The following is a 23,353-nucleotide window of genomic DNA, read 5'->3' as shown; positions in this document are numbered from 1 at the left end:
CAAGAAGGAACAGAGGTGACTAAATCTGGGCACAGTAATCGAGATGAGGTCTTATCAGGGCTCGGTACAGAGGTACAATAACTTGCTTGTCTCTGCTCGTCAAGGTATTTTTCAACAACCAAGTGAGTTGATGAGCTGATTTAGCTACTTTCGCAATGTTCCCCCTAAACTTCATCTCCCTATCCACCAACACTCCCAAGTCCCTGGCCTCATCAATCTCTTGGAGTACAGTTCTGCCAATGTGGTATACTGCTGCTAATCTTTTCACTCCAAAATGCATAACCTTACATTTTGTCACATTAAATTGACATCTATTCTCCTTAGTCCAGAACTCCAATCTATCTAAGTCATCTTGCAAGACTTTGCATCATCAGCGAACAAATGAACTGTCCCACTTAGACCCTTCTCTATATCGTTAATGAACAGATTAAACAGCAGTGATCCAAGAACAGAACCCTGTGGCACACCACTAGTCACAGGCCGTCTTTTGGACTCTACTCCTGAATAAACTACTCTTTGATATCTCTCCATCAACCACCAAGCTATCCATCTCACCAACCCTATATCCATTCCCATAGCAATCCCAAAACAATGTGGGATTTAATATTCCCTTAATTTAAATAGTGTTTATATCGCCAAAATGAAGCCTGTTGGCTCTTTATATTTAAGCAACTTAATGGGTGCACCTTTTGGACAACTCGTATAACAGAGTATATAAGTTCTTTTTGCTATACCCTTTGGTATTAATTTGGTCTAGCTACTCACTGATGAAGCCTCAAAAAAGGCTGAAACCAGTCTGGGTAGTGACCTCCTACCATAATGTAATAACAACATACATTTCCTAGAAAATGCGTTTTTACATTATGGAAAATACCAAGAATAGCGATCAGAACTTTACTCACCTTTGCAACGAGTTGCCCAGTATTATACTACGTACTAGGACTACCTGCATAAGCTTACACTAGTAATCGCCGATTTTTTTATAGTTTACTATATTTGGCATGAAACTCTCTGATTCCAATCTTTGAGTTTCTTATTCAGTTTTAAAACAATGTGGGATTTAATATCCCCTTAATTTAAATAACAATAAATATTTATTAAGATAAAAACTGTTTTTTAAATAAATAAATGAAACAAATATATTGGAATAAAATATTTATTTCTCAACAACAGATTGATTACAAACTCACAAGTTTGTAATCAATCAGGAAATGCTGGTTGATTAAAAAAAAAAAAAAAGTTAATGTGAAATTTGGCATTGTTTGGACCTAGCAATATTTTCATAGTCAAGTTAATATGAAGAAGTGGCCAATCGCAGACAATCAACCAAATGATCATTTGTAATTTGGTTTCTTAATTGATTTTTTATGACAGTCATATTTGACCGTCAAAAGCGGATTCTGACAAGTATGTCTATCCGAAACCCAACGGAATTTTTTGCGCAATATCAGTTAATATTGGGAATTTTTTGTGCATACTTCCAAATGACTTCATTGTTTATTGATTTTAAATGTAAGCTATTCGAAATATTTATTATCTCTAGTTCTACTTCAGCTTGGTTTATATCAAACAGCCCACTAATTTTATTTGAAATTTCTGTGATGTTCAAGTTTTCTTGAAATGGATTATTGATAAAAGATACAATCATTTCAGTTTTATTAAAATCTTTAAATCTTGAATTTATATCTTCCTCAACTAATGCTAATTCACGAATAAATTCTTTTAAATCATAGTGAAGCATTTCTTGATTTTGTTCAAAAAATTTTAATAAATATGAAAGATGTCTAAATTCTCGGTCATTTATATTTTTCTTTAATAAAAGTAAGTATTGTTGGAAAGTTTTTATTGAACTTAATATGTGAATTAAATTTTTATCTCTACCTTGTAACTCTAAATTTAAATTGCTTAATTTTGTACAGAAATCTACTAAAAATGATAAGTGTAACAACCATCATTTATCACTGAATTGTGGATAAATATCTCCTTTTTCATCAAGAAAATTTTTTATATTCTTAATTAATACAAGAAATCTTTATAAAAATTGACTTCTGCTGAGCCAGTAAACATTATTGTACAACAGAAGTTCCCTATCATCATCTGCCTGTAATTTAAATAACCACCTTTTCAGTGCTTTTCCTCGAACAGAATTTACAATTTTAAATGTAATATCCAAAACATCTTTTGTGTTTAATCTTTTACTACACAGTACTTGTTGATGAATAATACAATGGTACGTTAAAAAATCTGGATATTTGTCATCGTTTTTACATAATGAAATGAAGCCTGATTTATTACCTATCATTGCAGGAGAACCATCAATAGTAATAGACACAAGTTTAAAAAGCGAAAGTTTGTGTTGTTTTCACAAATTCATCAAATGCCGAAAAAATGTCTTCTCCCATAGTCCTTCCCAATAATGGTATAATTTTCAAAAGTTCTTCTTTACTTGAATAATCTTGAAATACCATGCGAATAAATACCATTAACTGAGCAATATCAGTGAAGTTGTTTGATTCATCAAATTGTAATGAAAACGCAACACACTGGTGAATGTCTGACATTAACCTGGCCTGGAAACTTTTCTCCGGCAATTGGAACTCTTCCTTTCGGCAATTTGAAACCTTGTTGCAGCATAGAAGTAGTCTCTCTCTCTAGCGACGTCTCGAACCGAGAAGCTCCTTTCTGGAAGCAGGAAACTCCTCTCTCAAGCAACATGGATCTGGGCAGTCTCTCTGACGGCGACTCTGGACCGGGCAGCCTCCTCTCTGACAGTAATTCTGAAACTGGGATCCCTTCTGCTTGCTTCAGTCCCTTTTTATTAGGCCTCCTCTGAGACCTCGCATGAAGTTTGGCATCCCCCAAAGAATCGGTATGAGTCTTTCATCTTAAGTTTCAAGTTCAGCATGCCTTTTGTTCTCCTTCGCTTTCTTTTGATTGTAAGTTGCCGGCCATTGGAAAGTTGTTTGAACTCTTGCTGACTGACTTCAGAGATGTTTACACTTGAGCCTACAGGCCTTTCTCATACATACAAGTTTCAATAACAATCTTTCTAATGCTGCCATGTACAGCTTCGGTGACAAAAACATTGCCTTTGTTTTTAACACTCTAACATATTCTTATTAAAGCAGTATATACAGTTAGCTACAAAAGAGTTATTTACAAAAACACCTAATACAAACTATACCGAGACAAACAAACTTTATTTTTTTACAATATTCACATGGGACTTAAACTAAGTAAAAAATCAATGTAATGTGCTTTGGAATATTTAATATTTAAGCTACAATCGAGTTTTTACACTTTGCTTATAATCGTATTCACTCGGCTCGCTGTTTGGCTTCCACTGATCTAAATTAATTCATTTACCCAGCTTATAGGAAAATTATCGATTTGACAATTTTAACGAAAAATAAATAAACAATAGCAATACACTTAAAGCGAATTAAATAAAATATTACGTTTTCAGTTTTAATTAAATATGTAAGGAGGAATACACAAGAGATCGACCAAAAATCGCTCCGCGATCGACGGGTTGAACACCCCTGCACTATACTATAGGCTGGCCAACATCTTGTAGATGAGTTATCCAAAAAATGTTTTAGCTATTAATTATTTTAGTGAAGATGACAAATAAAATATGGAAACAGAGAAAGTGGGTATGGCAAAGCAGGAGTACGATATTGGTCTGAAAACTTCTCCACGTAACAATGAAAAAACGAATTTATAATTTCAAAATAATCTCCCTTAATACTAATATGTTTATTCTAGCCACGCTCCAGTGCCATTATCACATCCCTGTAGTGGTTTTGAATAAGATCTCCAAAATACACCTCTGCAGTTGTAATCACCTCTTGATTTCAAGAAAAACGCTGACCAGCGAGGATGAGTTTTAGTTTTGGAAAAAGATAGAAGTCAGAGGGAGCCAAATCTGTGGAATAGGGTGGATCTTCCAACAATTCATAGTGCAGATCCCTTAATTTTTCCATCGCCAAAACACCTTTGTGGGCATAGGTGCATTTGTCCTGATGAAAGATGATTTTTTTTCTTATGCAAACTGGGTCTTTTCTCACGAATTTTTTCGTCTAGTCTGGTTAAAAGATCGGAATAATATGCTCTGGTTATTGTTTTACCCTTTTCAAGATAATTAATAAACAAAATGCCTTTAGCATTCCAAAACACCGATCCATGATTTGTCCACTGTTTTGACTGCTGTTTGGATTCTGGTGTGTAAAGGTGAATCCAAGTCTCATCCATAGTAATAAATCAAAGCACAAAATCAGTTTTATTCTTGTTAAAATGCTTCAAGCACTGTTCAGAGATTTTCATGCGAATGCGTTTTTGATCTGCTGTGAGCAAGTGCGGCACCCATCTTCCGCAATGCTTTTTCATTTGCAATTCTTCATGCAAAAAAGATCCAACACGTTCTTTTGAAATGCCTATAGTCTCAGCAATTTACGCACTTTGACTCGCTGGTCATCCAATACTGTATCATGCACTTGATCAATGATTTCTGGTGTTGTTACTTTTTGAATGTCCTTCACATGGATCATCTTCAAGGCTGGTATGGCCATGTTTAAACTCAGCAATCTATTTCTTAATTATCGATAATGAAGGAGAAGAGTGCCCATAAACTTTTATGAACTTCGAATGAATTTCTTTTGGCGTTAAACCTTCTTTTACAAAGAATTTTATAACTACACGATACTCAATTTTATCCATTTCAAGGGATACAGAGAACACTTTTGCTTCAGACAGCTGTATAAAACAAACTACTTAATAGAATGACTTACAATTTCACATGGATGCCCATGACAGATGTTCCAACTTAGAAAGAAAAAAAACGTGCCGATAGTGTTGCCATCTATGGGCAAGGCTGAGAACCTTTCAGACCACCCTCATATATGACAATGTTCAAATGAATTTTAACTTATGGATCTGATAGTTGGATTAGAAATGCAGTTGATCAAAGACTGGAAACCACAAGAAGTTCTGAGGAAAAAATTAATCAAATGAGAAGGTGGAATAAGTGGCAGAATCATATGAAAAATGAAGGAGTTTGACATTGTTCAAACTTCAGCTATTATACTCAGTTAGCATGAAAAGGAAATGTTAGGTTAACAAAAGAGGTTTGATGGGAGTCAAAAGACCAAGATCTAAGACCAAAATATAAGATTTAACAATATTGTGTCCTGATAGATAAAAGTCTAATTTTATGAAGTCAATAGGAAGTTAGTAATTAACAAACTTTTCGTATATTACTGTCATAGTCCTTTGATGATGATATTCATTTAACAAGAAATTTAATATGGGATAACATGAAATTCTTAAGCTACTTATTCCCAAGTCTGACATTTCCTACCTTTGGCATATTGTGTTCCAATAAAGCATGGAAACCAGAAATAGTATAATGTCGTCTTTTATTCTTTCTTGTGGGACTGGTGTCTGTAGGACTGCTCTCCAATGTTTCTATATTATTGCCAGACATTCCAAATAGCTGCTCATGTGCAGTAGGTCCCTAAAATATACATAAAATTAACAATTTGTAAAAATATGAAATCATGTATGTGAATATTTGCCATCACAGTTGGCTATGTGGAGAGTTCTTTGGTCTCTCCACTTAATAAGCTGAGGATTCGAATCCCACTCTGGCATGAATACTTGTGAATGTTTTATAGTGGTATACGTAAGACTAGCAACCTACTTATTGGAGACCTGAAGTGAATTGAAGAAAGTATCATGTTTATCTAGAGTGGGATATCCAGATTACTTAATCTAAGCATATCCAGATTATTAAATGTGTTATAGGTTAGCAACTTTTTTTTTGATGGGATTGATACAAATAATAATAATAAAAAAATAAATGTCCTTTCCAGGACTGTTTCCGGTTAGGTTGCACCCTGAGGCAAACAATTAAATATCGCCCCTGATGGATAAGACAAAAATATAAGAAAATTTCCAATTGCTATTTTGTTTTTATTACAAGAGAAACATTAATGTAAAATGATTACATAATAATATTAATTAAGTGTTTGCTCTATGGGGATATCGCACAATAAAACTATTTATAAGCTTTTCTAAATTTAAATTATGTCTGCCTCTATTAATATAGTTGCTAGACCAACTAATCTTTCTTGGGTCATTGTTGTGCGCAAATAATTTTTAATCAGTTTAAGCTTGGAAAAACTTCTTTTCGCACTTGCTCTTCTAAAAGGAATTGTTAGCGTAGTGATGCAATATGGCTGAACGAGAGCCCTTATTAAGCCACGCCGTGAGACAGGCAGCCTCTATGCTCAACCCTGTCGACGGTACTGGTCCTTTCATTCACATTTATTAAATATCAAAATATACTATTGCTTTCCTTCAAAGCAGTTTACAATTCATTATTCTTAAAAACATGATATGGATCAAGCACAGGTTATCCTGTCTGTGAGCATTAACCATTCATTGTTAAAAGATAAAATTACATTACCAAATCATAATTTATATCATTTACTAATTTCTTTACATTTTGATCCTTGTATCTGCAGTGACCTCAGTGACATAAGCACACATCTAATATACCTAATAACAAGGGTGGCACTAGTGTCGCAAGTGAGAGTAGTGGTGGTGGGAGTTTTGAGCTGTGATAAAAAAAGTGTTTTTAATTAGTGTATTGTGGCTTTTTGTCACCAATTGTGCTGCATTTTTTTCATTTTGGATACAAGTGTCCTTCAGTGGTGTTATCGTTGAAATTTTTTGTTGTTTATATTGTGTTTTGCTACTTGTTTGTTGTACTACTTCAGCTTCTAAAGATGCCGTCCATAAAGAAACATATGTTAGCGGCATGGAAGGCTTCAGTACAAAAGTCTGGCTTTGCCTTGGATTTTTCGAAGTGGATGCATTGCGAAAGCTACTATATATATGCACCAAAAAAATGAGAAAGACCTGTGGATTGTTTGGGAAAATGAGAAGAAGGAAAGCATTAATGCATGTGAAAAGTGTCTATATGGATTAGAGCAATTACAAATGGGAGCAAACGTCGGGACCATAGTAGAAGAGTTTTAGCAGGAGTTAATGAAAATGAAAAGTAAAATGAAATATCTCAAAGAGGATATTAAACTGCTAAAGGAGGAATTGGCTGATGATAAGGAGAAGGTGAAAGTTAATGTTATAAAGAAAGAATCAAAGGATAGTCATATATCAGTGTATGGGGACTCAATTATTAGAGGTGTGATTACTAATAAAGTGCACAAAACATGCTTTCCTGGTGGAACAATAAAGCAAATAACCGATGCGTTGCAGAAAAGGAAATACCAGGAGTCAAAATTAGTGGTAGTCGTGGGCACAAATGACTTAGTTGGGGAGAAGAAGAATGTTGATATAAACCTGAGGAAGTTGTTGTAGCAAGTAAAGAAGAATAGTGTTGTTGTCAAAGTCATAGGCATGTTGCCCAGATATGATAACAGTGAATTGAGAAGGAGAGCACAGATAATAAGTAGTAAGATGGCTGAGTTGTGTGAGGCAAAGGGGGTTCGATTTGTAAATCTGTGGAGTGAATTTGAAAGGAAGTTCATATGGTATAAAGCTGATGGATTACATTTGAAAGGGTTTGGTGTTGGGCATTTAGAAAGGCTATTGTTTTCTGAGAAGGCACAGAGTCAAGAAGTTAATATAGCAATTATCAGATCTACCTTTGAAACAGGATAGCACAAATCAACAGATTGTACGGGAACAAGATGGATATGAGGTTGAAGATGTGTTTGCAGCACAATGTGATGGAATGCATAAAGGTGAGGATGAGACAGGTGAGAATGGAAATCACAGTCAGGATCAGGGAAACGGGAGTGGTCAAACTGAAAAGAGAGGGGGGGGGTGTAGTATAGCAGCTAGAATAGAGAATGTTGGTGCTGGTAGGATGGCCTCAAACACACAGCGATTGTTACGTTTATACATTTGTGTATAAACGTAAAATTTGTAACATTGATTGAGATGGTATGCCTAAAAGTAATTGGAATAAGTGAAACTTGGTTGTCTGAGGAGGATGTGATGTCGGGAATAGAATTAGAAGGATATATAATTTTCCGGAAGGATAGAGATGTGAAAAGAGGAAGGGGGAGTGCTGTTAATGATTGCAGAGGAACTGTATCTGCAATGTGTGGAATTGATAGTGCATGCACAGATTTTGAATCTGTGTGGTGTGAAGTTGAAATAAACAGGTTAGTATATCTGATAGGATGCTGTTATAGGCCAGGGAATGCAAAGAATACCGATTGTGAAATGTTTAGGTAAATTAGTTCAGCATGTAAAAAGATGGTGATCCTGAAGGGAGACTTTAATTACAGGAATATAGACTGGAAGGAGAAGACAGTGTGTGGGAACAAGTAGAGCAAGTGGAATTTCTGAGAGATAAGTATCTTAAACAGCACGTGATTGAAGCAACTAGAGGCTTTAATGTTTTGGTGGTTTTGGTGATAACTTCACAAGATGTAGTTGTTAATGAAGTGTTGACACTGCTGCCAGTTGGTGAGAGTGATCACGAGGTACTTGTTTGGGAAGTGATGAAACAAGAAAAGGTCACTACCAAAAATGGATACATGTGGAAGTATAAAGCACGTGATTATAGTAAGCTCTGAAGTCAGTTAGCATCAGTATGTTGAGTTGAGCGGAAAAGATGATGACAATGCATGGAAACATATAAGGCAGTATCTGACAAAAGCAATGTATGACTGCATACTGAGGGTTAAGCGAGTAAATAGAGTGGGAGTGAAATGGATGAACAGCAAAATCAAGCAAGCTGTGTTGAAAAAGAAAATGTTATGGAAGAGGTACAAGACAGTTGGTGGTGATCAGATCCATGAAGAGTATAAGGTGTAGGCTAGAAAGTTGATGGGCATGGTAAAGAAAGAAAAGATGCAGTACGAGAGGAGATTGGCTGGTCAGGCCAATGTTAACTCAAGGGAATTTTTCTGCTACATGGCAAGCAAGAGGAAGAATAATTATGGGAAACTAACATTGGTGGATAGTCATGGCAGCAGACTAACAGCTGCAAAGGATATAGTGGAATTAGTGAACGAGCAGTTTATCAGCATATATCATATGGTATAAATTATCCGGTACAATACATACAAGAGAGGCAAATATTAAGAGAATTGTAAGTGAAAGAAAACAGAGATGTATCAGATGTTGGTTGGGTTAGATGTGAATAAGGCTGTGGGAAAGGATGACATATCACCACGTATGCTTAAGGAATGTGTACCACAGTTGGCTATGCCCTTGACCTGGTTATTTAATGAAAGTCTTGCAGTGAGTAGGGTTCCTAAAAAGCAGAAAGAAGTAAAATAGTACCACTCCACAAGCATGATTCTAGGACAGAAATTTTCAATTATAGACCAGTCTGTATAACTTCAGTTGTGGTCAAGGTGTTGGAGAGAATGGTTAGGAACAGAATACAGCATTAGGTTGATGGACATAGCATTTTTATTATCGTCAATATGGATTTGTAAAGGGTAGGTCCTGTTTTAGCAATTTACTTTAATTTTATGATAGCTAAATAAGGGAGAATCATATACAGTGTGTTAGATAAAGGAGAATCATATACAGTGATATCTGTGGATTTTGCAAAAGCGTTTGATAGATTACCACACGATAAGTTGGTGTGTAAGCTGCAGAGGATGGGAATAGACAGTATATTGGTGAGACGGATCAGAGATTGGCTCTCTGAACGATAGCAGATTGTGCATGATGGAGCAGTGCCTCAAAAAAGAAGGGTAACCAGTGGTTCTGTTCTTGGGCCTTTGCTGTTTAACTTGTTTGTAAACAATATATCATGGTGTTGCATTTTGGAGTGCGGAAATATAAGGCTGTGTACTATATCGATGGTGCCATACTGCAGGAAGTGAATGAGATTAGAGATTTGGGAGTGATGGTTGACAGTAGGCTGAAGTTTAGAGGGCATATTGCTAGGGTTGCAAAGGTTGCACATCGTAGTGTTACTATGATAAGAAGTACTCTAACATGCAAGGATAAGGAAGTGGTTGTGCCACTGTATAAGGCACTGGTCAGACCACACTTGGACTATTGTGCTCAGATCAGGTCACCTTGTTTTAAATGTGATGTGGAGACATTGGAGAGGATCTAGAGATGAGTGACTAAGACAATATCAGGTGTTTGGAATGCCGGCTATGAAGAGGTTGAAGAGATGTGGATTACAGAGCTTGGTGGATAGGAGGAAGAGAGGTGATAGATAGAGACGTTTAAGTTAGTGAGAGGATTTTATCAGATTAATCCAGAGGGGATTATAAAAAGAGTAGAAGCTGAGAGGGGAAGAACCAGAAATCATTCCTGGAAGTTATAAAAGTGTGGTGAAGAAGGGTCTGAGGAATAGATTTTTTACATGGAGAATTGTCAGTGAATGGAATGATTACCATAATGTGTTGTTAATGGAAGGAGCATTAAGGATTTTAACATTCCATATGATAAATATGTTGTCAGCTGAATGAACCTCCCACGATGAGTCTGTCAACTCATCATGGGAGGTTTATTCAGGTGTAATAATAATAATAATAATAATAATAATAATAATAACAACAACAACAAGCAACACAACAAATAGCAGTAAGGCTAACAGAAGTCAATCATACCAATTGTTATTCCAAATCTATGTTTCTTTATTTTAATTTATTTTTTTAAATGCATATCCCATTCATCACCTATAGTATTGTAAACCTATAGTACATCAGTATCTTGAGTAGGCTAAAGATTTTTTTCTTTTTTTTTTGTAACTTTATATCTTTATTATTTTATTTATTTTCTGCACATAATCCAGATGTGGAGCTTTTTAAAGCTACTTCAGGACTCTAATAAGTACGGCAGTGGTCTCACACCAGATGATGAAATTCATTCCCACTTAAAAACAATCAATGTACTCATGGTCATGATACTTGGTATAACAAAATAATTTTATCTGTGAAAAAGTAATGCCAATTCATATGCAAAATTCTTTTCTTTTAGTGTTGCATGGTGATCAGGATTCATTTTAGAAATTATGGACTCGACAATCGTTATATAAATAACTATTTTAATTTCGTAACATTTTGACCTTCATATTAAGATCATCATCTGAAGTATATACAAATATACATGGACAAGCTGAGTTACATTTCACACAGTATGCTAAAGAGATAATGATTTTATCAATATGCAGAATTCTATGAAGAATGTGAACTTAATTCCTCTTCTCAAAAGCAGCAAAAGACTGAAAAGGACAGACAGTCTCTATTGTAAGTCCACCATACAAGCCGATATGTACAGAACTCCCATTCCAATTTTCCAATCAAATTTAAAATATTAACATTTTAAAACATTAAAAGGGAGTGGTATTTAAAAAAAGATCACCCCTTTGCATATGTTCTAACCAAAATTATTTCTCATGTGAGTTTAAATACAGTAAAACCTCGATATAGCGGACTAATTTGGATGAGGGGGGTGTTCATTAAATCTGAACGTCCGTTATATAATAAAGTAGATTTTCCGAATGCGCATGTTAAAAAACTGACAAATTAGCTAATTTACATGTTTTTACTTATGTAGAAACTTTTATGTAAGTAAAATTAAGTACTGTATCTATGAAAAGTTTAATTTCACAGAAAAGTTTTCTATATTATTGCTTATAACCTCACCGTGGTTTTGAGACTAAAAAACAAGTCTGCAATCATATTGAAATAAATAAACAAATATTTTTATGAAAATAAGCTTTAATTATATTTAAATAAACAAATAAACAATGTTCTTAAAAACAAAATTTAAATTTTATAAAAACGGAAAATATTTTTCCTATTTATTCGTCTTTGGATGATGATATATCTAGACACTTCTGTTCTGGCGTGAATTTATTATTATTATTATTATTATTATTATTATTTCGGGCGACTCCAGGAGTCCTTAGACTCATCGAGGGAGGCCCTAAACATCATGTCCACACAACTATGCGATTACATTCTCACAGTATTTATCATACCTTGTCTTGAACTCGTTCACCGTCATAGCACCCACAACAGACTCTGGCAGCTTATTTACCACATTTACCAATCTAAAAGTAAAGAACCCAGCTCTAACACCCCTGCTAGCCACACTCTTGCCCAGCTTCCATAGGTGTCCCCTGTTCTGGCGTGAATTTATTATTATTATTATTATTATTATTATTTCGGGCGACTCCAGGAGTCCTTAGACTCATCGAGGGAGGCCCTAAACATCATGTCCACACAACTATGCGATTACATTCTCACAGTATTTATCATACCTTGTCTTGAACTCGTTCACCGTCATAGCACCCACAACAGACTCTGGCAGCTTATTTACCACATTTACCACTCTAAAAGTAAAGAACCCAGCTCTAACACCCCTGCTAGCCACACTCTTGCCCAGCTTCCATAGGTGTCCCCTAGATCTCCCACCACCAGTCCTGATCTCAAAAACATCCTCTGAATTAATCCTATAGAATCCCTTTAGCAATTTGAATGCCTCAATCATTTCTCCCCTCCTCTGCCTATCAACTAGTTTCTGCAATCCACAAATCTTCAACCTGTTCTCATATGGTTCATTCCATAGACCTGTTATCATCTTAGTCACTCGCCTCTGGATCCTCTCCACCTCCTCCCCATCAAGAAGGAACCGAGGTGACCAAATCTGGGCACAGTAATCGAGATGAGGTCTTATCAAGGCTCGGTACAGAGGTACAATAACTTGCTTGTCTCTGCTCGTCAAGGTATTTTTCTACAACCAAGTGAGTTGATGAGCTGATTTAGCTACTTTTGCAGTGTGCCCCCTAAACTTCATCTCCTTATCCACTAACACTCCCAAGTCCCTGGCCTCATCAATCTCTTGGAGTACAGTTCCACCAATGTGGTATACTGCTGCTAATCTTTTCACCCCAAAATGCATAACCTTCCATTTTGTCACATTAAATTGACATCCATTCTCCTTAGCCCAGAACTCCAATCTATCTAAGTCATCCTGCAAGACTTTGACATCTTCTGCATTCACTATTGCCCTACCCAACTTTGCATCATAAGCGAACAAATGAATTGTTCCACTTAGATCCTTCCCTATATCGTTAATGAACAGATTAAACAGCAGTGGTCCAAGAACAGAACCCTGCGGTACACCACTAGTCACAGGCCGTCTTTTGGACTCTACTCCTGAATAAACTACTCTTTGATATCTCTCCATCAACCAACCACCTATCCATCTCACCAACCCTATATCCATTCCCATATGTTGTAGTTTACGGATTAGTATTCCATGTGGTATCCTGTCAAATGCCTTTGCCAGGTCCAGCAGTATCACTGTAAATCCATTTCCCTTATCCAGTTCGGCCGTCACCTTGTTATAAAACTTGAGCAAGTTACTGAAGCATGATCTACCCTTCACAAAGCCATGCTGTCCCCTGTACAGTATCTCATTTTCATCAATCCATTCCTGTATTTTAACCTTGACTACTTTCTCTAAGACCTTGACAACGACTCCTGATATGCTGATCGGTCGGTAATTTGCAACCGTAGTCTTGGATCCTCCTTTATGCAGTGAAACTATTTTCCCCTCTTTCCACACCTTCGGGACTAAGCCAGACCTGAGACTCAGATTAAACAACATGGTCAAGGGCATTGATAATTCTTTAGCCGCTTCACACAAGACCCGTGCCGGTATACCATCCAATCCCACAGATGTGTTCACATTAAGATTCGGTAATAAACTAGTCACCTCCACTTCATTCATCACTATTCCAGTATAAACTACTGGTTCCTTCACTTTTTCAATGTCACCACCTGGATGATATGCTTTTGCAAAGTGCGCGCTCAGTAACTCCACTATATCGACTGATTTAGTGACCTCCTTACCATCGTCATTCCTTAAAATCATTTTGCCATGTACAGTTTTTTTCTTGCTTGCAGCATATTGAAAGAACTGTTTTGGATTCTCTTTTGCCTGCAAATCTAGTTCCCTTTCATAATCCGCTTTTGCTTTTTTTAACACACTCGTTACCTTTCTGGCCTGCACTTTATACCGTTCGTGTGCCTGCAGGTCACCCCTTTCTTTAAATTCCCTCCACAGTTGTTGGTTTTTTTGCAGCTCAAGCTTAATGGTGTTATTCATCCATTTAACCCCTACTTGTTTTACTATTCGGACCCTAGGTATACAATCAGCCATTACCTCCTGTAAATGCTCCTTGACCACTTTCCATGCTCTATCGACGTCCAGCCCTTGCAGTTGTACATGCCATTGCACTGATCCAAGCAATCTCCTAAGCTTGTCATACTTGCCAGCACGGTAATTCCACATATACCCTGTCTTAATCGAAAATTCCACACCTTTAGCCACCTCCCAGGTCAAGACCTTATGATCACGCTCACCAATAGGTGGCAACATGGTCATATTCATTACAGTCAAATTGTGAGATGCTATTACCAGGTAAAGCACTCTCACACCCCTAGTATTTTCAATTACATGCTGTCTCAGATAGTTATCCCTTAATAATTGAATAAAATCCATTTCCTTCCTCACATGTGTCCTCTCCTCCTTCCAATCAATGTTACCATAGTTGAAATCCCCCATAATAATTACCCTCCTTCCACCCATTTCATCAATTTCCCTATGCATACTATCTCCACCATCTATTCCATCACCTGGTCTATAGCAGCACCCAACTGTATATTTTATTCTGCCGGTCTCAATCTCACACCAAATAGCCTCAAACGAGCTCCTTTCACTATCCTGCAATACAACTTCAATTCTCCTTGCCATTTTATTCTCTCTGTCCCTCCTAAACACACTATAACCTACACATTCTATCCCACTAACTATATCTTCTTCCGTCAGCCATGTTTCACTAATGCCAATAACCTGTGGCCAGGAAGAGCCAATCAAGGCCAAAAATTCTTCCTTCTTGTTCCTAATACTCCTGGCATTAGTATACATGAAATGCAGTGATCCCTTAGTCCCATCCCTATATTGATACGTTATTCTAAATGACCAATTCCCATTTTTTGTCCTTAGTGCTGGCTTGGGTACATTATATACATTCTTACACTCATGTGTCTCACTGATGTCTGCATATCCATTCCCCCCCCCCTCCTTGGTAGTTCTAGTTTCCCTGGTTTTGCACATCCATTTTCACTTCATTCAGCAACACTCTTTCCAGTCTCCGCACACCAAGTTCATTCAAATGCAGGCCATCCATCTTGTATAAGTCCTTTCGCCCTTCAAACTCATTCCACACGTCCATGAATTTCACACCACACCGTCTGCATAACCTACGCATAATGTCATTTGCGATTATGGCCCTCCTCCTAAACTCCTCTCTGTCATACCGCGGCAACAGACTAACCATTCTAACTCTGTCACTCTTTTCTTTCGCTACCTTTAACAATACTTTCAAGTCCTCTCTCATAAAAAATTTATCACCTTTCAATTCATTCGTACCCACCACAATTATTAATTCTTTCACCCTCGTTTTTGCACTCTAATACTCTCACTTACATCCTTAAATTTCGCACCCGGTAAGTACGATTTAGTTACACTGCCATCTATCACCCCTCTTAATAACGAGTCACCATACAACACTCTTTCCTTCATTTCAGAAACTCTCTCATTCTTGCACTGTTTTTTTACGTTAGCCGAATCACTCTGGAAAGAGTTTTGCAGGTGCTCTAATTGCCGCTGTGCATTTTGTATCACTGCGCGCAACCTAGTGATCTCACTTCCTACAAATAATTCCTCATTATTTTTATCATTTAAACCATTTTCTCTCTCAGTATGGTTGCTTTCACTCTTTCTTAGATCACCGCTCTCATTGCCATCTTGTACATCGCAATTCTCTATCAAGCCACTATTTTCACTCACATTCTGGCAATTCTGGCTTTCTTCAACCATAACTATCTCACTACCTGACACATACTTCAACTTCTCACTTTGCTTACACTTTCTGCACATTCTCTCACCACTATCACTTTCAATCCAAATTCCAGCCTCGTTCGGGAATGCATACATCCCACACACACATCACATTGGAACAATGGCGTCGTCCAAAAATACGACGCCATTGTACAAAAACTATAATGTGACGTCGTATTTTTGGACGCCATTATCTTACGTCGCATTGGCACCATATTCAAATCTATGATACGTAACGTTATATACTAAATTAAATAACGTAATTCACACCAAAATCCCACAGACACAACAAGCTACCAAAATTAGGCAATATTACGTTATGATTTTAACCTATATTCTAATTTTTACTCAAAATTGTAGTTAGCTTTCGGGAGCTCTCTGAAAACACAACCATTCGTCTGGCCCTCTAGCATGCAACCTCTTAAGTTAATGTTTGATGGTGAGGAGCTTGCTTTAGGTAATCCTACTTTGAAAAAACTATCAAGTTTTTTTTTGAACTTTTGAATTCTGCTGTTTTTTTTATAATTAACTCCCTAAAATTACAAAAATGTGTGTAATAAAGCTTAATTTTGTTATCTGATGAACTGTCAATAAATGTTATTAGATCGTCGAGATGCGATCTAATCACTAATAATTTAACATTTGGGCATGTTGTTTCTTCTTCCTCATTATCTTCACTTCCATCCTCATCCATCCATCACTTCCAAGGCCATAACCTCATCTGCTATTTCATTTTCAGTCATGATATGATATCTAGGATCACCTTCATCTTCTTCTAACCACTTCCTCCCCACCAATATTCTGTATTGTCCTGCAGTAATCACTAACCTCTAGCCCTTCTAAATCCAAGTATGAATCTTCATTGTCAAGCAAATTCTTCCGACCATTCTTCAATGTTTGAACTTTCACTTCTTTCCACACTGCCGCAAAATTAAAAATTGCAGATTTTAAACTGTAACTTTTTAAGTTTTTAAGGTACGCAGACCTCTTGTATCTTCTACATTATCCTCAACTTGAAATACAACCATTACTTAATCGAAAAAAACTTTTTACAGTATATTCACATGTCGGAACATCAGCCGGCACGCATTAAAACTGCCACAGAAAGTCACAATTACAGAAAAGAAACACTTACAGCGCGATTGGTGTGATCACATGTTAATCATTCACCGAACATGTTTTATGAGCAGTGACTCATTTATGTCGACTAAATTACTACAGTGTTTTTCCAACATATGATGGCCTATTTGCAAAATTTTTTTTAAAAATAACAGGAAATTAATAACAAAAAATAACCTGTTAATTTAATTATAAGCAAATCTTGGTTAAAAGCATTTTAAAATTAACAGGATGTTAATTTTCACATGTGACATACGAACCGTAAATTTTGTCCGTTAAATCGGGGTCTGTAAAATCGAGGGTTTACTGTAATCATGAAAATGTTTCTTCAAAAAAGCTCTAGCTCCAAATTTACATTAAAATTTTGTTCTAATGCAAACTGAACATGCAAACATGAAATACCCATCCTTATGATAATAGAATTTCTGAAAACATCATTGATATTCTATATACTGAATATACAAGTACTTTCAAACCTTTGCAAACATAGAAACCTATTTAGTTCTTCAAACCTCATTTATTAGTAAAGAGGAGCAAAATCTGAGCTTGAAAAATATGCTTATCTGTAACAAGTAAGAATTTTTAATTGAGAACAAAAAAAAATCAGAAGAGGAGATTCAGTTTAATAATCAGTTTTATTTAAGTAATGCCAATTCTGTATCATGTTTTGCATTGTAAAGAGTTTTCTGGATGTTTATATTTTAAAGCAACTATTGAGGAATGCTGATCACTAAAAATAAATTTTATTAATTATCACTAATTTCATTGTAATGGCACATGACCAATGTGCGAATACTGTGTGATATACTGCTAATATATACTGCTAGGTAACTAATTAATTGTGATGTGACAACCTAACACTGATATGCAGCAGACAGTGGTAATTAGTTAATTTCTTACCCAATAATCAAACATGCAGAATCTGATCATAAAGTGAATATTAAACCTAGGAAAGATGGGAAAGGTGTATTTATTTGTAAAAAAATATTTCTGCATTATGGTGTGAGATTGAAACTAGCAGAACTAAATATACAGTTCGGTGCTGCTATAGACCAGGTGATGGAATAGATGGTGGAGATAGTATGCATAAACAAATAGAAGAAATGAGTGGAAGGAGGGTAATTATTATGGGAGATTTCAACTATGGTAACATTGATTGGAAGGAGGAGAGGACACATGGGAGGAAGGAATTGGATTTTATGCGGTTATTAAGGGATAACTATCTGCAACAGCATGTAATGGAAAATACTAGGGGTCAGAGAGTGCTTGACCTGGTAATTGTATCTGAGAATTTGGCTGTAACGAATATGACTACGTTGCCACCAATTGGTGAGAGTGATCATATGGTCTTGACTTGGGAGGTGGCTAAAGGTGTGGAATTTACAATTAAGACAGGGTACATGTGGAATTATCGGGCTGATAAGTATGACAAGCATAGGAGATTGATTGGTTCAGTGCCATGGCATGTACAACTGCAAGGGCTAGAAGTCGATAGTGCATGGGAGGCGATTAAGAAGTGTTTGCATGAAGCAATGGCTGACTGTATACCTAGAGTCCGAATAATAAATCAAGTAGGGGTTAAATGGATGAATAACACCATTAAGCTTGAGCTGCAAAAAAAGGAACAACTATGGAGGGAATTTAAGGAGAAAGGTGACCGACAGGCACATGAACTGTATAAAGTGCAGGCCAGAAGGGTAATGAGTGTGGTAAAAAAAGCAAAAAAGGATTACCAAAGAATATTGGCCATGCAGGCTAAAGGGAATCCTAAACATTTTTTTGATATGTTGCAAGTAAAAGAAAAAATGTATATGGCAAAATGATTTTAAAGAATGCCGATGGTAGGGAGGTAACCGAATCAGTTGATATAGATGAATTACAGAGCGAACACTTTGCAAGAATATATCTTCCAGGTGGTGACATTGCAGAAATGAATGAACCAATAGATTATATGGGAATTGTGGTGAATGAAGTGGAGGTGAGTAGTCTATTGCAAAACCTCAATGTCAATACATCTGTGGGATTGGATGGTATACCAGCTCGTGTTGTACATGAAGCGGCTAAAGAATTGTCAGTACCCTTGACCAATTTGTTTAATTTGAGTCTCGGGTCTGTGTTAATCCCGAGGGGGTGGAAAGAGGGGAAAATAGTTCCGGTGCTTAAAGGAGGTTCCAAGACTGCTGTTGTAAATTACCGACCGATTAGCATATCAGGAATCGTTGTCAAGGTCTTAGAGAAATTAGTCAAGAGAAGAATACAGGATTGGATAGATGAAAATGGGATACTGTATGGGGGACAACATGGTTTTGTGAAGGGTAGATCATGCCTCAGTAACTTCTCACATTTTATAACACAGTGATGGCTGAACTGGATAAGGGTAATGGGTTTACAGTGATTCTACTGGACCTTGCCAAGGCCTTTGACAGGATACCACATGGAACTCTAATCAGTAAACTGGAGCAGATGGGGATGGATATAGGGTTGGTGAGATGGATAGGAGGGTGGTTGATGGAGAGATACCAGAGAGTGGTTTATTCAGGAGTGGAGTCCAAAAGAAGGCTTGTGACTAGTGGTGTGCCGCAGGGTTCTGTTCTTGGACCACCACTTTTCAATTTGTTCATTAACAATATAGGAAAGGATCTGAGAGGAAGTGTTCACTTGATTGCTGATGACGCAAAGTTGGGTGGAGCAATTGTGAGTACACAGGATGTCAAAATTTTGCAGGATGATTTGGATAGTTTGGAGGACTGGGCTAGGGAAAATAGATATCAATTTAATGTGGCAAAGTGTAAGGCTATGCATTTTGGAGTGAAAAGATTAGCAGCAGTATATCACATTGGTGGAACCATACTCCAGGTGATTGATGAGGCCAGGGATTTGGGAGTGTTGGTGAATAGGGAGATGAAGTTTAGGGAGCACATTGCAAAAGTGGCTAAAACAGCTCATCAAATCACTTGGTTACTGAAAAATACTTTAACAAGCAGAGACAAACAAGTTATTGTTCCACTATATCGAGCCTTGATAAGTCCCCATCTAGACTACTGTGCCCAGATATGGGTTCCAGGGTTTCTTCTTGATGCAGAGGAGGTGGAGAGGATCCAGAGACGAGTGACCAAGATGATAGCAGGTCTGTGGAATGAACCTTATGAGAACAGGTTGATGATTTATCGGTTGCAAAAATTGGTTGATAAGCAGAAAAGGGGTGATATGATTGAGACATTCAAATTACTGAGAGTTTCTATAGGATTAATCCAGAAGATATTTTTGAGAATAGAACTGGTGGTGGGAGGACTAGGGGCCATATATGAAAGCTGGGCAAGAATGTGGTTTGCAGGGGTGTTAAAGATAGGTTTTTTACTTGGAGAGTGGTGAATGAGTGGAATAACCTGCCAGAGTCTGTTGTGGGTGCCATGACCATGAATGAGTTCAAGGCGAGGTATGATAGATACTGTGTGAATGTCAAATAGTTGTTCTTGACATGATGTTAGGGCCTCCCTCGATGAGTCTGTCGACTCCTTGAAGTTGCCCGAAATAATAATAATAATATTAATTCTAACCTACATATTTCTTTATTGTTTTTAGAGTTGCTGCTGTATCATATCACATCACTGATCCTGCCCATTCAATGATGTTTCGGAGCCAATCAGAATTAAGAAATGCATTAACATACACTGTTTGGAAAGAAGTCAATGGACACCATAGTGTGAGTAAGATGACTCCTTTCACTGTGATGACTGCAGCAATCCTACAGGGCATACTTTCCACAGCATACGATAGCTATCAATGGGAATTTTGGACCATTCTTCCTGTAGGTATGTAATGAGGTTGTGGACTGTTGTGGAAGTACACATCCCTTGACCTCACCCTAAGCTCCAGTTAATCCCACACATATTCAATAGGATTAAGATTAGAGCTCTGTGGAGGCCAGTCAAGTGAGTGTGGTGACATTCATGTCACAAACCATGCGGTTACAGAACCAGCAGCAGCCTTATGACACAGTAAATTGTCTTCCTGAAAGAGACAATAGTCAGTTCTGTAGAGAAGCCAAACTAAGAAGCATTGCATTGTCCAGAATGTTCGGATACATCTCAGAGTTCAAGGCCAAACCAGGAAAAACAGGACCATTCTTCACACTGCCCCCTCCAAAATTCACAGTTGGGTTTATGCACTTCTGGTAAGAGATGCTCACCAGACATCCACCACACCTACACCTGACAATCTTTTAAGTCCCACCAGAAACTTGCTACCCTTATCCGTCTGACCAAAGATCAATTCCCTCCTCTCTTAGTGTCTGGAGTATATAAAGTACTCTGTTCCTGCAGTTGAGCTTACTTCAGACAGACAGGTAGATCAGTCACCATCCATTTAGATCCGTGGTCTCCAAACTTTTTGCTGTGAGGGCCACATTGGGTACTTCAGCACTGTTCAGTGGGCCGCAGTAATAAAAAACTCTAGAACTAGATATATGAGTTTTATTGAAAGCAGATAAAAACTGATTACAGAGTATCTGAGATTAAATTATCGTATATTAATGACAACGAACACCATCAGCAAATTTTTGCTAGTCGTTAGTTTTTCAACCGAATATACACTGACAATTTGCATGTAACTTTTTTTAATTTCGTATAACTTCAAGTTTTTTGTCAATGAATACAGATCGGGAAATTTTGTTTTTATTTCGTTTTTTGCTCGTTAGTTCATTTTAACCGTGTTTTTACCGGTTAAAATGAAACTAACCTTTGACATTTTTAAGTGTTCTTATTTCGTGCGACATAAATTTTTTTTGTTGATAAAAAAGTTTATTCGGATGTAATTTTTTATTTCATTTTGAATTCTTTAAAATTTTTTTTCTTCATTAGTCCATTTTAACCTTTTACAGTCAGAAAGACCATAACATGGATTACGGTTACTTTTTGCTATTCGGAAATATATTTTGAACACAATTTTAATTAATGCATTTGAAATCTATCAACACTATGCGTGTTTTTTTTGCAGATTCTTATTGAAAAATTAGTCCAATTGGTGGGCTGGATAAAATCATATCGTATGCTGCATCTGACCTGCGGGCCGTAGTTTTCTTACCACCCATGTTACCATCGTAGGATGGTAACAAGGGTGGTAAGAAAAGCAAAAGCGGATTACGAAAATAATTTGGCCATGCAGGCTACAGAGAATCCCAAACAGTTTTTTCAATATGTTGCAAGTAAAAGGAAAAATGTTCATGGTAGAATGATCCTAAAAAATGCTGAGGGTAGGGAGGTAACCAAATCAGTCAATACAGTGGAATTACTGAGCGAGCACTTTGCAAGATATTGACATTGAGGTTCTGTAATAGACTAGTTACCTCTACTTCATTCATCACAATTATAGTATAAGCTGTTGGTTCTACCATTCCTGCAATGTCACCACCTGGATGACATCAAAATTTTGCAAGATGATTTGGATAGATTGGAGGTCTGGGCTAAGGAGAATGGATGTCAATTTAATGTGGCAAAATGTAAGGTTATACATTTTGGGGTGAAAAGATTAGCAGCAGTTTACTACATTGGTGGAACTGTACTCCAGGAAATTGATGAGGTACGAGATTTAGGAGTGTTGGTGGATAAGGAGTTGAAGTTTAGGGGGCACATTGCAAAAGTGGCCAAATCAGCTCATCAAATCACTTGGTTGCTGAAGAATACGTTGACAAGCAGAGACAAGCAGGTTATTGTTCCTCTGTATCGAGCCTTGATAAGATCCCATCTCGACTACTGTGCCCAGATTTGTTCACCTAGGTTTCTTCTTGATGGGGAGGAGGTGGAGAGGATCCAGAGGCGAGTGACCAAGATGATAGCAGGTCTGTGGAATGAACCTTATGAGAACAGGTTGAGGATTTGTGGGTTGCAAAAATTGGTTGATAGGTGGAGGAGGGGAGATATGATTGAGACATTCAAATTACTGAAGGGTTTCTATAAAATTAATTCAGAAGATATTTTTGAGAAAAAGGCTGGTTGTGAGAGGACTAGGGGACATCCATGGAAACTGGGCAAAAGTGTGGTTAGTAAAGGTGTTAGAGCTGGGTTCTTTATTTTTAGAGTGGTGAATGAGTGGAATGCGCTCCCTGAGTCTGTGGTAGATGCTGTGACAGTGAATGAGTTTAAGGCGAGGTATGATAGATACCGTATGAATGTCGAATAGTTGTGATGAATATGTTTTGGGGCCTCCCTCGATGAGTCTAATGACTCCCCTGGAGTTACCCGTAATAATAATAATAATAATAAATTTCTTGTGATGGGCTATCAGCACAAGTCCTTGTTATTCTTATTTC

General features: G+C 37.0%; 1 protein-coding gene across 1 annotated transcript in view; it reads right to left on the bottom strand.

The window, feature by feature from the left end:
• LOC150092814 (uncharacterized) overlaps positions 1-23,353 on the bottom strand; it is a 740,966-nt gene that overhangs the window by 150,402 nt on the left and 567,211 nt on the right. The window contains exon 24 of the mRNA XM_090414287.1: positions 5,360-5,515. Within this exon, the coding sequence (XP_090270413.1) occupies positions 5,360-5,515 (156 nt within the window). The remainder of the gene's footprint in view (positions 1-5,359; positions 5,516-23,353) is intronic.

This window comes from Typopeltis vanoorti, chromosome 25 (genome assembly GCF_054136105.1).
Source record: "Typopeltis vanoorti isolate ZY-2024b chromosome 25, IOZ_Tvanoo_1.0, whole genome shotgun sequence".
Classification (NCBI taxonomy): domain Eukaryota; kingdom Metazoa; phylum Arthropoda; class Arachnida; order Uropygi; family Thelyphonidae; genus Typopeltis; species Typopeltis vanoorti.
The sequence above is the reverse complement of the archived record's forward strand: the minus strand, read 5'-3'. Positions and strand labels throughout refer to the sequence as shown.